This window comes from Electrona antarctica (assembly GCF_951216825.1).
Source record: "Electrona antarctica genome assembly, chromosome: 2".
NCBI lineage: Eukaryota > Metazoa > Chordata > Actinopteri > Myctophiformes > Myctophidae > Electrona > Electrona antarctica.
The window spans coordinates 53,356,715-53,373,320 of NC_136807.1; the positions used below are offsets into that span (position 1 = coordinate 53,356,715).

At 42.9% G+C, this 16,606-nt stretch overlaps 1 protein-coding gene across 1 annotated transcript; it reads right to left on the reverse strand.

Moving 5' to 3' along the window:
* Positions 1–1,877: 1,877 nt before the first annotated feature.
* On the reverse strand, positions 1,878–10,157 carry LOC306941462 (uncharacterized protein). Its single transcript, XM_079526951.1, has 3 exons — positions 9,709–10,157; positions 5,125–5,241; positions 1,878–3,406 (listed from the first exon to the last, which is right to left on the reverse strand). Exons 1-3 carry the CDS (start codon positions 9,980–9,982, stop codon positions 1,944–1,946), a joined length of 1,854 nt encoding a protein of 617 aa, XP_079383077.1. The 5' UTR covers positions 9,983–10,157; the 3' UTR covers positions 1,878–1,943.
* Positions 10,158–16,606: the final 6,449 nt, after the last annotated feature.

Genomic DNA, 16,606 nt, shown 5'->3' on the forward strand with positions numbered 1-16,606 from the left:
TTTAAGCATTATGTTATACTTTAGCTATTGAAAAATAGCAGATCTACAGGCTCTTTTGAAAAATCGTGAAAATGTAGCGCAAATCTTTAAATGCTTCTGGAGGGGTCCCAAGAAAAACATTTTCAGATGGGGGCCCACGGCCAAATACGAAAAAATCTGGGGGTCCTGGACATGAAAAAGGTTGAGAACCACTCACATAGAAACACAGGTTTTTCAGAAAACCTTTAGATTTTTTTTTAGAATGAAATGAAATGATTACTACATTTCATCGTAGTGGTTCAATGCCTTGTTCAAGGGCACTTCAGCGGTGGTAATTTTAACATGTCGGACCGCTGATTCGAACTGGCGACCTTCCGGTATCAAGCCCGCTCCGCAATCCGTTGGGCCACCGCTGCCACTAAATAATAGGCCTCAGTCGGCCTCCTAAATGGATAAACAGCAATGCATGTCGGGAGCCATGGACTAATGCCTGTCAGACTGTTAGTATGTCTGAACAACGTATGCGCCCACCCAAATACAGCACTTATAAGAAGGTCCACTCCACGCGCTACAAGTTAACACAGATGACGCGTGGCGCGTCAGGTTCATAGACAAAGAATGGTAGACACCTCCTTCGGCTCTGGGGCGTCTGTATCTCCATAGACATAGAAAGGTATACGCCTCCTTTGACTCTGGGGCGTCTGTATCTCCATAGACATAGAAAGGTAGACGCCTCCTTCGGCTCTGGGGCATATATCTATTCTACGTCAGAGCATAGACATGGTAACGCCCCACCTGCCTCTGATTGGCCTACCAACACTGCCCGTCTTGCCTGTCCTCCGAGATGCAAGGGTACTCCGTGCTGGGAAATAAGTACAAGAGAATGACAAACACACGACAGTAACTTAATTGTATTGTAACTTAAATTTTTGTAGAAGAAGCAACTGGCAAACTAATATTGTTTGTGCCGTTTGCTTTGATTGAATAATTGATTGAACACGTATGTACTATGATTTGATTTGGCTGTGTTCTAAATTAAAGTGTTAGGGTTGATTATAGTGTATTAATCTAATTATAGTAAACTAATACTGTTACACTAAAAAAGATTAAGATCAAGGGAAGAGACCCTTTTAGTTACAGTACAATTTTTTTTTAAGTTTACACATGTATACAAAACAACAGGCCAACGGAATAAACAATATTAGTTTGCCTCTTCTACAAAAATAAAAGTTACTGTTGCGCGTGCCAAGCTGTCATTCTCGTACTTGTATTATTTATTTATTTCCCACGACGGAGTAACCTCGCGGAGTAACCTCACTGCCAATCAGAGGAAGATGGGGGCGGGTCACTTCAGTGGCAGCGTGCCCCAAGACGGAAATAGCAAGACTCGCGATCTCCGGATTACTTGTCGCATCTGCGTAACGTGGGCACACACCTTTTTAGGAGACAGGAAGCAGGTTGGAGTCTGTTCATTTCCAATGGTGTACCTTCTGCACTCCCGCTTGACTTCCGCCTTGTCTGTGATACAGGTCGCTCCAATGAATTGCAATGGCCAATGAGGTATTTAGCTTTTTATCTATGTTTATCTATGTTAGGGTTCAGCATTGGTGAACTATGACCCGGCAGTGATAGGCACTAGCCAATGGGAGGACAGATACACCCTGTGTTCACTCCACTGGGCAGGGTTTCATTCAGTGATCCAGCAGCACTCCAAATGCAAGGCAGACGATCCAGAGCAAACACAACACATGCACTCGGATTTCAATAAATATAAACATCTTTATTTGTGGTGAATGGCCTGAATACCTAGCACTGTTTACCCCATCAGGATAGCTTAGGTTAAAACAAAACAAAACCAAAAAATTCATCAGGAAGTTATGCACAACTTTCGCATAGGCCTCATAGGACACTGGAAACAGGTGGATACAGGGGGATTATACTGATGGCCATGCCCTCTGGTTCAGCTAAATATTTCCAAATGCTGTATGAGTCCTCATGTGATTTCTTAGAGTACTACTGTCACCAAAGCCTTTCCTACAAACTTTACAAGTGAAGGGCTTTACTCCTGTATGAGTCCTCATGTGTGTTTTTAGATTACTCAACTGACAAAAGGCTTTGCTACAAACATTACAAGTGAAGGGCTTTTCTCCGGTATGAGTCCTCTTGTGATCTTTTAAACTACTCAACACAGCAAAGGCTTTGCGACAAACATTACAAGTGAAGGGCTTTTCTCCTGTATGAGTCCTCATGTGTGTTTTTAGATTACTCAACTGACAAAAGGCTTTGTTACAAACTTTACAAGTGAAAGGCTTTTCTCCGGTATGAGTCCTCTTGTGTTTTTTTAAACTACTCAACACAGCAAAGGCTTTGCGACAAACATTACAAGTGAAGGGCTTTTCTCCGGTATGAGTTCTCATGTGTCTTTTTAGATTACTCAACTCACCAAAGGCTTTGCTACAAACTTTACAAGTGAAGGGCTTTTCTCCAGTATGAGTCTCCATGTGTTTTTTTAAATTCCACAACACACCAAAGGTTTTGTTACAAACTTTACAAGTGAAGGGCTTTTCTCCGGTATGAGTTCTCATGTGTTTTTTTAGAGCACTCAACTCAGCAAAGGCTTTGTTACAAACTTTACAAGTGAAGGGCTTTTCTCCGGTATGTGTTCTCATGTGTTTTTTTAGAGCACTCAACTCAGCAAAGGCTTTGTTACAAACTTTACAAGTGAAGGGCTTTTCTCCGGTATGAGTCACCATGTGTCTTTTTAGATCACTGTTGTCATGAAAGCCTTTGCTACAAACTGTACAAGTAACTGGCTTTTCTCCTGTATGGGTCGTCATGTGTCCTTTTAGACTTCCCTCATGATTAAACATTTTGCAACACACTGCACAACTAAAACTCGTCTTCCCTGTATGACTCTGCATGGAGTGAGTTTCTTTCGATGGTTTCAGGTCCCGGGACATCTTGTTGCTCAAAGACAATCTCTGTCCTTCCACACGTTGTGTCTTGTGTGACTTCAGTGTGTTTAAAGGTGACTGATCTACACTGGGCTGCCACTCATCACAGTCTTCAGTGATGTCAGATTCAGAACAGTATGACGAGAGGAGCTGCTCATCACCAGCTGGTTGTGATGGTCCACAGTCCTCTACATCAGCTTGTGTTTTCATGTGTTCAGTTGAGGTGCTGGCTACAGGCTCTGTGTCTCTGTTCTCACCATCATCATCTTCACTTTTCACTGCTAGTAATGTCAGCATTGGCCTATCGACCTCTTCTGGTCTTTGAAGTAGCTCCTGCTGCTCATCTTTAATGGGTGGAGGCTCTGGTTCCTCCTGGACCAGACTGGAGATCCTCTCCTCTTCAGAAGAAACCTCCTCTTTACACACATGGAGGTGCAGGGAGTCTAAGGAGAACACAGGGAGGTGCAGGGAGTCTAGGGAAAAGATACAATGAGAAACGGTAAAGGTTTGATTTTATTTGTTTCACGCAGTGTTTCCTCTGGTACATGAAAAGCTAGTGCACACAGTAGTGCTCAGGTGCAGTTCTCAACAATGGCAAATAAAGTATTCACATCGGTTAAAAAAGCTCAAATGTTTTTATTGCGCTCTAAATTCCATAATGAATGATGGAAACATTGATGGACCAGATTACTTTTAACTTAGATTAGTTTTAACTGAACCCTAGTCCGATTCATGGTACATTCAGATTGATCTAGTCCGATTCATGGTACATTCAGATTGATCCAGGAGTCTATGCATCGATGCAAATCACATTGTTAATTTTAAAACCGATTACCAATTCACCGGTTCCTCTTCACATCCTTAGTACCAACACACTTTCACCCCTGATGATAGCACCACAAGAGATCAGAATGAAATACACATTTATTTATTTAACGATATTCATAGGAAACGGTAAAATAAAGTATCATTTGCTGGTGTCCCTTTAGACGAGAACGGCGTTTTCAGGAGGTGAAAACGCAACAAAGTGAAACCACCTCCCAGAGTGGAAATCTTTGAGAACGCCGTTTCCTATGATCTCCATATAAACAGGCAAAACGGTGGATCCGCAAAACTTGTGACATCTTGGCTCACAACGCATATGTTTATTAGTTCCTACAATGAACAAGCCTCCCTCCTAACCAGCGCCGCTCATCAGCGATGGTGAATGTAAAACCATGATGTACATGAAATGCCTTGTGATAGGTTAGGTGGCAGCAGCGTTTATGTAGACTAATGTATATGTCACCTCAATGTGTTAGTAGAAAGCAGGCAGCGAGCGACGGCCACAACCCCATCGTGGTCTGGAAGCATCATTCAAACCCCTGATAGGGTTGCGTGAAGGGGGGGCTACCTGGTTCTTCTTCTTGTACGTGGGTGACTGGTCTATTTGGCAGCCCGTTACCGCCACCTAGCGACATTATAGCGTTCATCAAGTGTGTGTTCTCGTGTAAAGGGTCAATAAAAAATGAGAACGCAACGGGACTTTGCCGTTTTATCTGGAGATGGTCACCGTCTAAAAGAGGCCCTAGACTCACCCCTTCAGACTCCATCTTAGCCGTAGCACATGCCTAGTCTTGACGACCAGGTAGTCTTATGCAGAGGTTAAAATGTACTTTAGATAGCATGTTATTTAGACAGATGCTAGGTTAATTTGTTGACCTGGCATCCTACAGTTTGTCTAGTTTCAAAGTACAGATTATTTATTGTGTGATATTATAATGTTTAGACTGATGTTAGGTTCATGGTTTACCTACAGTATGATCCTAGATCACTGAGACGCTAGCCTGAGCTAATGGGTTTTGGCTCTAGAGGGGCGGGTCGTGGCTGAGATTTGCACACGCCCTGATTGGTTCTGGGTGGCCTGTCCGTCAGCCCCGGCCCCTCCTCTCCCCCCAGTGCAGCACTATGTCACATCAATTGGAGCGACGCCCACCCTGAAGGCTTGATTCCCACTTCTAGACCAGAGCGGCCAATGCTTTCCCCCAGGCTTTCATTTTTTGCGCCGACGAAAATGAAAGCCTGGGTACCGAGGCTACTGAGACACTACACTGTCTCTATACATTTGATGAATGTTCTTACTTAAATTGCTCTGGATAAAGAGTGTCTGCTAAATGCCTAAATAGTCAAAAGTCAAGTGCTTTAAACTTACTGAGATCTATGTGGTCTTCAGGTTCCTGTTTAAGGTGGTCTTCAGGTTCCTGTTTAATAGAAACTGTGGTGGCTGGAGGACTGATCTTCACCTGCAGACTGGACTCCACACACTGGTCTGGAATGAAGGAATACAATAAGGACTTTAACAACAAAGACTTTGATGTGACCTGGATAACTTTATATTTTTTTAATAGGCTACCCCAAATGTAATATGCATGTATAGGCTACATAATTGAAGTTGGTAGACGAATGGTAGGCATATACATTTATGTATGCTCCTTTTTAAAAGAAAAGGAAAAAAGCAACATTTAACATGTAATATAAATAAATTGTTGTAGGCTTAATCATCAATAAACAGTGTTGTAACTAACGCCCTTACATCACGTTACGTTACCTAACGGCGCTACTTTTTGCAGTAACTTGTAACGGAGGCTTTACATTTCCCTATTCCATAACGGCCTTATAGTTATTGTCCGAGCGTTACCCGCGTTATAGCGTTATTATGTCAACGTATGATCCAAGTGAAAAGTTTCCCCATACAGCGCCATACAGGCTCTGTGCTGACTGCTGCTGAGAGAGCGCGCCGCTCTCTGTGTTGTACTGTGTAGTGTTGACAGTTTCGTTTGTGCTCTCATACTAGCCTCTGAGCCCACATGAACAAAGCATGTCGCAGAAGAGGTCATTGATTGGCTAACGTAGGGCCAGATTTCAGGGTAAGCCAATCGGAGACAGTCTGACAGAGTAGGGCGGGTCTTACTCGTGTATGGCTGTGGCAGAGCCATATGTAAACCATACTCTATGATGTAAACACACACACAAACCCTTCCTCTCTCACTCACACACGGAGTCAGAAAGAGGGCCACTGCACTGAGGGAGGAGGAAGGATTATAGGCTACTAACCTTGTAACCATAAAAAGCTTTGCTGTTTTCATCTTCAATTAACCAAAATAAAATCCACACGTGAGAGGGACAGTCACAGAGAGCAGTGGTAGAACTACGTTAGCCAAGCTAGCTGCTGCCTGCTAACGTTGCAAACAACAGCTGTAACAAGTTGTCTATTGATTGCCTGTCGTGTGTGTGTGTGTGTCTGTGTGTGTGTGTGTGTGTGTGTGTGTGTGTGTGTGTGTGTGTGTGTGTGTGTGTGTGTGTGTGTGTGTGTGTGTGTGTGTGCGTGTGTGTGTGTGTGTGCGCCAGCCAACTGAAGGACAACCTTTTTCCCCCCATCTTGACCAGCCTAATATGATTATTGCATTTTGGCTATATGCAATAACTAACTGCAAGCCAGTGAGGAATGAACCAATCAGTAGCATTGTCAGTCTTAATTTCTAGTTCATATTAATTTAGTTGCCAATAATTTTACTGTTGGCCAGTGTTTTGAGACATATTGTCTTTTATTGCTATAAAATGAATGGTAAAAACAAATTCTACATGCATTAAAAAAGTGGCCAGTGATCTTGAAAGTGGCAAATTTCAGTGGTGGAGTAAAAACAACAAGGTCACATGGCTTTGGAGAGTTTGGGCAGCAGATCTACAAGCTCTCAACATGTCATGCTGCAATGTGCTGTGGGCTTGTAGATCACCAATTTTGATAAACTAGAACGGTGCCCATAGAGCCTCTACAGCCCATTGGGCACTGTTCTACTTGGAATGATGCAAGTTGGAAATTAATGCCCCACCCAGATATTATGTCTGTCTCCCTTTTATGCCCATATATGGAGTTCTTTGTAAGGCATGCCCAAATAGGGAGTATATGCAGCCAGCTTGTGGAGTTCTGTCTTCTGTGTCAGGCATGCCCAAATATGGAGTGCTGTGAGGTCAGAACAGGCCAGCTCCATATATCGATGCTGGGCATTTGCCCGGTCAAGAGCCCGGGCAGAGGCCTTTTTGGGGCGGTTCTGGACAATTACACACACACACACACACACACACACACACACTAATCGGTGATCGGATATATCGGCCAAAAACCAAACTCAAAATCTCTGTCTGAACATGTTTTATTGTTCCACTACATTTCATAATGTTAGGAGGGAGTTGTATTTTCTCTTACTGTGCGACCATTTAAAAGAAAACCTTCTTTTAAATCGTTTTTTATATTATTATTTTTTAAAGTAAAGTAAAGTAACTTTAAAAGTTACTTTCATAAAGTAAAGTAAAGTAAAGTAACTTATCTAAAAAAAGTAACTTTTTTAGATAAGTAACTATAACTATACCTCTTTACTTTTTAAAAGTAACTTGAACAACACTGTCAATAAACAACGCATTGCATCTGCACGCATTGCATCTGCACGCATGCATCTGCGCGTCTACAGTACAGGGGTCCGCCGGTTCTAGTCCAAAACAAAAAAGTCCATCGAAAAAAAGACAGATCCACCAGCTCTCAACGCGCCGCTGACCGACGCGTTGAGAACCCGCAGATGTGCCTGTCTCTGCAGAGCCGTTTGCAACGTGTTGAGAGCTTGCACGTTACAGGCGGACATGAAATGAAGTTCAATCAGTGCGTTGAATCAGCAGCAGCAACAAGCTAATAGCTAACACCACCACCAGTCCGTTAGCATAGCTTATTGCTAACAATGTGTCACTTCGTCTTTTTCTTTTCTCTCTTTTATTATTTTTCCCCCCGACTTCACGGGTCGTGCATTGGGTTGTGATGAGATACGAGACAGCAGTGTGCATTCTGGTGTGACTGTATATTATTAAACTGCATGGGTCCGGACTCCGGAGCGTAAACAACATAGGCTACAGTACATTAGCCTCCCTCGGACCCAGGCTCCAGCCTTTACTCAGCCAGAGTGTGAGTCAGGCGAGGGGACAGCGGAGCGCTCAGTGCTGCATGACTTAAACTTCCCCCGTTCCCCGATGTTGCAGCCTGGGACTCTGGGAGCATACCATTATAACGAGAGGAGGGGGTTTCCACTTTCCACCCGGCCGCTTTTACGACTTTGCTAGCCCAAATTGATTCACATTTTGCTCACACAAGTTTACATTATTTCGCTGTAGATTAATATTATCTTGCAAAATAAAAAAATTGCCTAATAAAAACGATAAGCGATTGGACTCGTAAAATCACGATTGACGATAGATTCGTATCGTCACCCAACCCTATGGAGCACATTAACAATTGGAACGTTAACCATTTCCGGGTCAAGCTGGAATGACCCTGAGTGACCGAGTGGGAGTGACCGAGATTTTGGGTATTGGAATTTGGCTTAGACTAGAGCAGCACACACACACACACACACACACACACACACACACACACACACACACACACACACACACACACACACACACACACACACACACACACACACACACACACACACACACACACACACACACACACACACACACGTGAAGTGAGGAGCGGACTTATCATCCACCCGCTTCGGATGTTATCACCCGATAATCAAGATAATTTTCGTGATCAGCACCTTAGAAATGCCCCCAGTGGCCTGGGCCATGGCTCAATGGTCCAGGCACCTTGGCTGGTAATTCAGTCTGGCAGTGTGCCGCGGGTTCGACTCCCGATCCCGACAGCCTTTACTGCATGTCTTCCCCCCATCTCTCTCCCCATTTCCTGTCAGCCTACTGTCTGTCCCTCCATACAAACATAAAGTAAAATAAAATAAATAAATAAAACATTTAAAAAAAAAGAAATGCCCCCAGTATGTGATAATCAACATACTGGGAAATCCGGAAATGAAACTATGGGGTATTGCGACGGCCACCAGACCCGACTCAGCGCCGTCCGAGTTACATCCCAATAGGCAGAAAATAGTAAATATTAGTAGCCCCTAGTTTCCATGCCCCAACAATAGAGTTGGAAATGACAAGTTCAGGGGGAGTCCTTGACCAGACTGTGTCTGCACCACCCTGCATGCGTGCAGTCCAGGTGAACACAGCCAAACACCACAATGTCTAGTATGCCAGTATGGCCAGATTAGCCATATTCCAACGTCCTGATAACGGTTGAATAGCTATGAGGTACTCAGCCAATCAAATCATCGCTATGGGGTGCTCAGCCAATCAAATCACCAGCGCTATGGAATGCTCAGCCGATCAAATCACCGCTATGGGGTACACAAAGACACACAAAGCCGGACATAGGAGGGGATAACGCGCCCTGAAAAAACCTGACATACAAGCTATATGTATGTGTACTTTGCTCAGCCAATCAAATCATCGCTATGGGGTGATCAGCCAATCACAAGCCAATGTTTGTGTTCACACAAACCCAGAAACCTGGGCATAGGAGGGGCTAGCGCCCCTCATAAAAAAGTATGAATCCATGCAATGTTGTTTCATCACCAAAATAAAATACTACTACAAAACAATCTGCACGCAGTCTGTTGCATTGTCGTCAACTAAAACACTCTCTGATGTCATAATGTAGCTGACCTTACTCTTGTTAGATTAGAACTAATTAGGTGATTTAAAACAGCTGCAAAACTCATGAGAATTGTCTACACACACACACACACACACACACACACACACACACACACACACACACACACACACACACACACACACACACACACACACACACACACACAAACATGTAACCATGTTTACTAACCTGCTCTGTGTAGTCTGATGTGTGGCTGTAGCATCACGTCCAGCAGTTTGTTCTGTGTCTCCATCTCTGTCTGGAAGAGGTTGTACACAAACTCTCCCACCGCGCTGAGGCGCTCCAACACAAACACTCTGACATTAAGCGTCACACTACAAACATCAACACCACGCTGTTTGTCCAAAACACACACTATCTCCTCTCCCACCGACGTCATGTGTTCATTTATCTTCAGCCGTACAGACTCCATTTGACTCCTTTTACCTCCTTTAGGAGACATTTTCACCAACTGTAATATACTAATATGTGTAAAGCTCTCGGTTACTACTGTAATATACTAATAATGTGTAAAATGTCTCTTTTCTTACGACGAGAATCCCAAGCAAAAAGGTTCCACAACTTTCCGCCTCGCCGATTCCGCGATTTCCGCCGTTACGGCTGAAAATAAAACACACTTTTACTTCCGTGTCAACGTGTCACGAGCATGCGCAGCAAAGGATGCTGGCCCTGCTGCCTGTCGCCACCTGGTGGAGGAGGTGTGTAATTGTTACTGAATACAAGGATGGTGATTGATGATTGTAATTATTTATAGGAATAATAACCCCTTATGTCTTTTTCGAGGAGGTCCTAGACACAATACAATGTATGTACACCTTAACAACAACAAAGAACGGAAAATAAAACATTTAGAGAACAAGGCAGAAACTACAACAACCAAATCAACCAAACATTAACAAATAGGCCTATACAAATCATTGGGTTATCACTGCCACAAGTGTGAGAGAAAGATTAGTTATTTTAAAATAAAATAGTTAATTAAATGAAGTCTCCTCATATCTGTATACAAATTACACTGTGTACATAATTATAAAATAATTTAAACTCTGAATTGTGACTGTGACTGTGTCTGTCTGTCTGTCTGTCTGTCTGTCTGTCTGTCTGTCTGTCTGTCTGTCTGAGTACAGCGAGTTGAGTCTACGGTCATTACAACGGCCTGACATGAAAGAAAAAATATTTCAAAAGAAAAATAATTAAAATGAAGGTTGTGATGTAAATTGATTCATTGATTGATTCATTGAATACTTATTAGGCAGTGTAGTATATTGATAACCCATATACACATAATACACTTAATATTATGTAGTCTATATCCTGTAGAACTCAGCCTGAGCAAGGCTATGTGTTACCCCTTTTCTCCTTCCCTTTGTTGAGACAAATAGGCCTGCTCTGATGTGATGTATAGGCAACATGTCTTTATACCATGGCACAAATATACATTCTTACTGCACACAAATGTATTACACCCACAGCATAATGTTAAGTACAAGTATAAGTATAAGGTTAAGTATGGCTGCACCCAAGGTAATGCTTATGGTACATGCTATTGAAGAAAACATATAGGCTGGATTTCTAATACTGAGGTGCACCCACAGTTCTGCCGGCCTGGGGTCAAATAGGTCATAGGGTTCCCATGCTATGTTGGAAAGTTTATCAATGGAGGTGACTACCATCATAATATATTCTATTATCTTGAGACCTTCCTTAGTTACAGCCTTGGTTACGTATTGGTAATGGTCACACACACACACACACACACACACACACACACACACACACACACACGCACACACACACACACACACACACACACACACACACACACACACACATGGTCACATGCATTTAGTGCATGTGAATAGACACCCCGTATATAAGCACCTCATTTTCCTCCGTACTTTGCTTCTCAGAGAACATCTTCCTGGTTAGTCATGATTTGGAATGCTTATTGATGTCCTGTAATAAACTCTAAATTGGAAAGAAAGGACATTGCCTGGACTGCCTCTTTTTATATATTCTGCCTGGTATATATATCCACCTATTATCAACACTCAATTTACTACAGCAGCTAGAAATGTAAACAGTACAGTCTAAGAGGATATCACAGGAAAAAAGAGTCCTTGGCGTCTTATTTCCATGCAGGTCCTCCTGGGAATTCAATTCATAATCATGACAAAATTCAAATCATCACAAAAAAAAAAGACAGGTTGGGAAAAAGGGAAGGAAAGCGATCATTTCCTCTCCCTTTGGCCTGCTGAAAGGTGGATTTTTAGGCCTAATGGACAGTCAAAATCTGTTGGAAATATTTTAGTTTGATGTGGCGTCATAATTAAATACAATGTTGATATGGCATAGCCCAGTGGTTTTCAACCAGTGGTCCTTGAGGTTGGTTCCAGCTGGATCCCAGTTAAACATAATGATGGAGAGTTGGTAACCAAATGGACCCCACTTGAGACGCTGAGAGTGTAAAATGAAACCAAATGGACTGTTATCTCTCCTAATGGTACCAACATCAATACAGTATGGGATTGTGGACAAAATCATATTTAACCACAACAAAATATTCTAACACAATTAAGGTTTGGGTCTGCAAGGCTAAATCTCATCAGTGAGTACCACAGACGGAAAACAGTCTAAGTCCAAATTTCATTCTGACCACTCCAACAATAATGGACCGTGACACCACTAGCATAGCCTACAGACTATCTAGAAAATAAAAATCATTTATCACTTCCAGCTATTCTTGGTACACCGCTTGGCCGCCCCCTGCCTGATTCAATAACTAACCCGGTGGTGCGTCATACGCTGAGAGTGTGGGCCCAGTTCAGGAAAACTTATAATTATAGAGACCTCTCCCTGGTCAGTCCTGTTGCTTCCAACCACCTTTTTGTTCCATCAACGCAAGACATGACCTTTCAGAGTTGGCATGGAAAGGGCATCAAATGGTTTAAAGACCTGTTTATAGAGGGGAGCTTTGCATCCTTTGATCAAATTTCAAAGAAATATAGTCTACCTAGACCACACTTCTACAGATTTTTGCAGGCCCGACATTATGTGAGCTCTATACTACCTGACTTCCCTAATAAGCCTAATGCTAACCCTATTGATGAATTTCTGTCTTTTGACCCGACGATTAAGGGCGCCATTTCAATATTATATGATATCATTTCAAATTCGAGGCCAGCGCCCTTAGATAAGATAAAGGCTGACTGGGAACATGATCTGGGCCTCACACTGTCTGATGAAGTTTGGGATTCTATTTTTTCTTCTATACATAAGTCTTCTCTTTGTGCACGACATTGCTTAGTGCAGTTTAAAATAGTCCATAGAGCTCATATGTCTAAGGCTAGACTGGCTAGTATCTATCCTGACGTAACTCCTACCTGTGACAAGTGCAAGAGCGGTGATGCAACTTTGATCCATCAGTATTGGATGTGTCCTAAATTACAACCATTTTGGGGGAATGTGTTCAATACTCTATCCAACATTCTACATCAAAATCTAGACCCAGATCCCTTAGTGGCTCTCCTTGGCACTGCTGGAAGGGATGACCTTCCTCTAACACGAATAGAGTGTCGTATGGTCGACTTTGCCTTATTGCTCGCTAGGCGTGCCATTCTGCTCAAATGGAAGGATGCTGCCCCGCCCGTGCTCCGTCAGTGGCTTCGTGATATAATGTCCTGTCTCGAGTTGGAGATGTTAAGGTTTTCAATTGCCGGCTCTGAGAAAAAGTTTTACAAGACCTGGGGCCCATTTATGACATTCTACCACAACACACAAACTGCATAGTGTGCCGTGCCTATGCCTCGGCCAACGCCAAACCACAACAGAAGCAAAATCTGCTCTATGAAAAATCTGCTTTTTTATTTTATTATATTTTTATTTTTTGTAATGTATGCATGTATTTTGTGTATGTGTGTATATATATATATCTATTTTATTTCCTCCAGACTGTTCCGACTATCCTTGGGATTGTGGGTGGGGGGAGGGTGGGATAGGGGATTGAGTTTTATTTTTATATTTTATATATCTGTCTAATACTTGCCCCTGGGCTACTGTCGAAAAACCTGAATAAAAAGATTTTGAAAAGAAAGAAAATAAAAATCACACCTGTGTGAAGTGAGGGACACGTTTATCATGAATACATCACATTCCGTGCTCAACCAGTCAAATAATCACAAATGTCATTCCGGTCAATCACAGCCTTTGTCTTCAATGTTTGTGTTTACACACTTTTGCCTTCAATGTTTGACACTATGTCTGGACATACGAGGGGATAGCGCTGAATTCCGTCCCATGTGCACATACACTTTCTCATATCCACGAACAGGCTATAGAGTGAGTCCCAGCCCCTTTCAGAATGACAAAACATCTATGGAAAAATGTATGGGAAATTCTCTGCTACACTCTATTGACTAGTCTGAAATATAGTCTGTTTGCCAACTGCAGCCACACTAAATAAATCAGTTAACATGATTCAGGTTATGTTCAATTCTTTGAATAGCTGTTATTATGTAGTCTTCTACACCAGTGTTATTCATAGTGACACTCAAAGCTGGTGTCACTTTGGTTTGGGGATTATACTGGTGGAAATGATCTCCTAGCTAAATCTGCCGTGATTGCAAAAAATGATTGACTGAATATATTTAAAGGTACAGCTGGTACAACAGGTTAGAAACACTCCAAATGGACGACGCACGACAAGCCAGAGGTTTGTTGTGTCCACATGAACACATTCACTGCCATTGACGTCATCCCAAATCCGGGTGCATGTGTTTGGTCCGACGTACTAACAGTCCGACAGGCATTAGTCCAACATCCTACCTCAAACCCCAACCTAACCCTAACCTCACAGGGAAGCCATGGGTGAGGTTTAACGGGCCACGCATGTGATGTGTCTTAACCCATTCAGGACGGGAACCCCTTTTAGTGTTTTAAGCATTATGTTATACTTTAGCCATTGAAAAATTGCAGATCTACAAACTCGTAGCGCAGCACCGATTGCCGCGCTACAAGCTTGTAGATCTGCTATTTTTGAAAAATCGTGAAAATGTAGCGCAAATCATTAAATGGTTCTGGAGGGGTCCCAAGAAAAACATATTGGGCCCACGGCCAAATAAAGATAATTCTGGGGGTCCTTGATATGAAAAAGGTTGAGAACCACTGACATAGAAACACAGGTTTTTTCGAAAACCTTTAGTAATTAGAAGGAATTTTATCCTAAATGGATAAACAGCAATGCATGTTGAGAGCCATGGACTAATGCGTGTCGGACTGTTAGTATGTCAACGTATGTGCCCACCCAAATACAACACGTATAAGAAGGTCCACTCCCCACGCTACAAGTTAACGCAGATGGCGCGCGTGCACTGGTGTGAAGAATGACGTGTCAGGTTCATAGACATAGAAAGGTAGACGCCTCCTTCGGCTCTGGGCAGCCTGTATGTCCACAGACATAGAAAGGTAGACGCCTTCTTCGGCTCTGGGGCGTCTGTATCTCCATAGACACAGAAAGGTAGACGCCTCCTTCGGCTCTGGGGCGTCTGTATCTCCATAGACATAGAAAGGTAGACGCCTCCTTCGGCTCTGGGGCGTCTGTATCTCCATAGACATAGAAAGGTAGACGCCTCCTTCGGCACTGGGGCGTCTGTATCTCCATAGACATAGAAAGGTAGTCGCCTCCTTCGGCTCTTGGGTGTCACTCTGTATCTCCATAGACATAGAAAGGTAGACGCCGCTCTGGGGCGACTGTTGCTCAAGCACCATCTTACAGGGAACGAAGTCACAGAAGCTTCTACGTGCGCCACAGACCGGACGTTCGATAGGCCAATCAGAGGAAGGTGGGGGCGGGTCTTAGTCACTTGAGTGGCAGCGTGCCCCAAAACGGAAATAGCAAGATCTCCGGTTTACTTCCTGTATCTGCGTGACGTGGGCACACCTTTTTAGGAGACGGGAAGCAGGTTGGAGTCCATTCATTTCCAAAAAGGAGAGAATGGACGTGAACACAGCTTCTGAACCATTCCTTAGCTCCATGGTTACTGAACTAAATACTGGGCCCAATCATCACAAGGGACACAATATTGCCACGGTTTTCATACTAAAATGGCTTTGGCAGAGACAAATCAGGAGAAAATCATCTGTTATGGACCCTTCTCTGTCCCAGCAACACAGTCTCACGAGAGTTGGGAAAATATCTGAAGTGTTTCTCTGTCCATCTGCAGTCTGACGGACTACACATACAGGGTTCTGGCCCCATATTTAAGATGAGATTCTATATATAATAACGTGACATGAATTTGGACATAAAATGTGTGTTCCAATGCTTAATAATTTTCCGTAACAGTCTTGGTTGATGGGGGCTGATTTGGGAATCATGACATTTTGCAATCTGTTATTTATTTCACATTCACAATCAGGTTATACACACCACCTGTGAAAAAATAAATGCTTTTCCATATAAAGACAAGTTTGTCACAATGCCAAAACATTGTGCTGCAGTAGGCTGTACAACAAATATGTTGGGGGACAAGCAAACCACACCTACTTAGAAGACCATTTGTAGGATTTGCCTTGCCATTTTGCCTATAGTGGCTCCAACTGGGATTGCCTATCTTTTATATTAAATTTCTTTGGTGTACCTTCTGCACTTCCGCTTGACTTCCGCCTTGTCTAATACAGGTCGCTCCAATGAATTGCAACGGCCAATGATGTATGTAACTGATGTATGTAACAACACATGCAATCGGATTTCAATAAATGTAAACCTCTTTATTTGTGGTGAATGGCCTGAATACCTAGCACTGTTTACCCCATCCGGATAGCTAAGGTTAAAACAAAACAAAACCAAAATAATCATCAGGAAGTTATGCACAACTTTCACACAAGGGCTCATAGGACACTGGAAACAGGTGGATACAGGGGGATTATACTGATGGCCATGCCCTCTGGTTCAGCTAAATATTTCCCCTTGCTATATGAGTCCTCATGTGTCTTTTTAGAGCACTAACAAAACCAAAGGCTTTGCTACAAACTTTACAAGTGTAGGGCTTTTCTCTGGTATGAGTCC

Coding starts and splice junctions, on each gene's coding strand:
- LOC306941462 (XM_079526951.1), bottom strand. CDS start 9,982: ATGTCTCCTAAAGGAGGTAAAAGGAGTCAAATGGAGTCTGTACGGCTG. Junction 5,242..9,708: donor CATCAGACTACACAGAGCAG/GTTAGTAAACAT, acceptor CCTTCATTCCAG/ACCAGTGTGTGGAGTCCAGT. Junction 3,407..5,124: donor TGAAGACCACATAGATCTCA/GTAAGTTTAAAG, acceptor TCTTTTCCCTAG/ACTCCCTGCACCTCCCTGTG.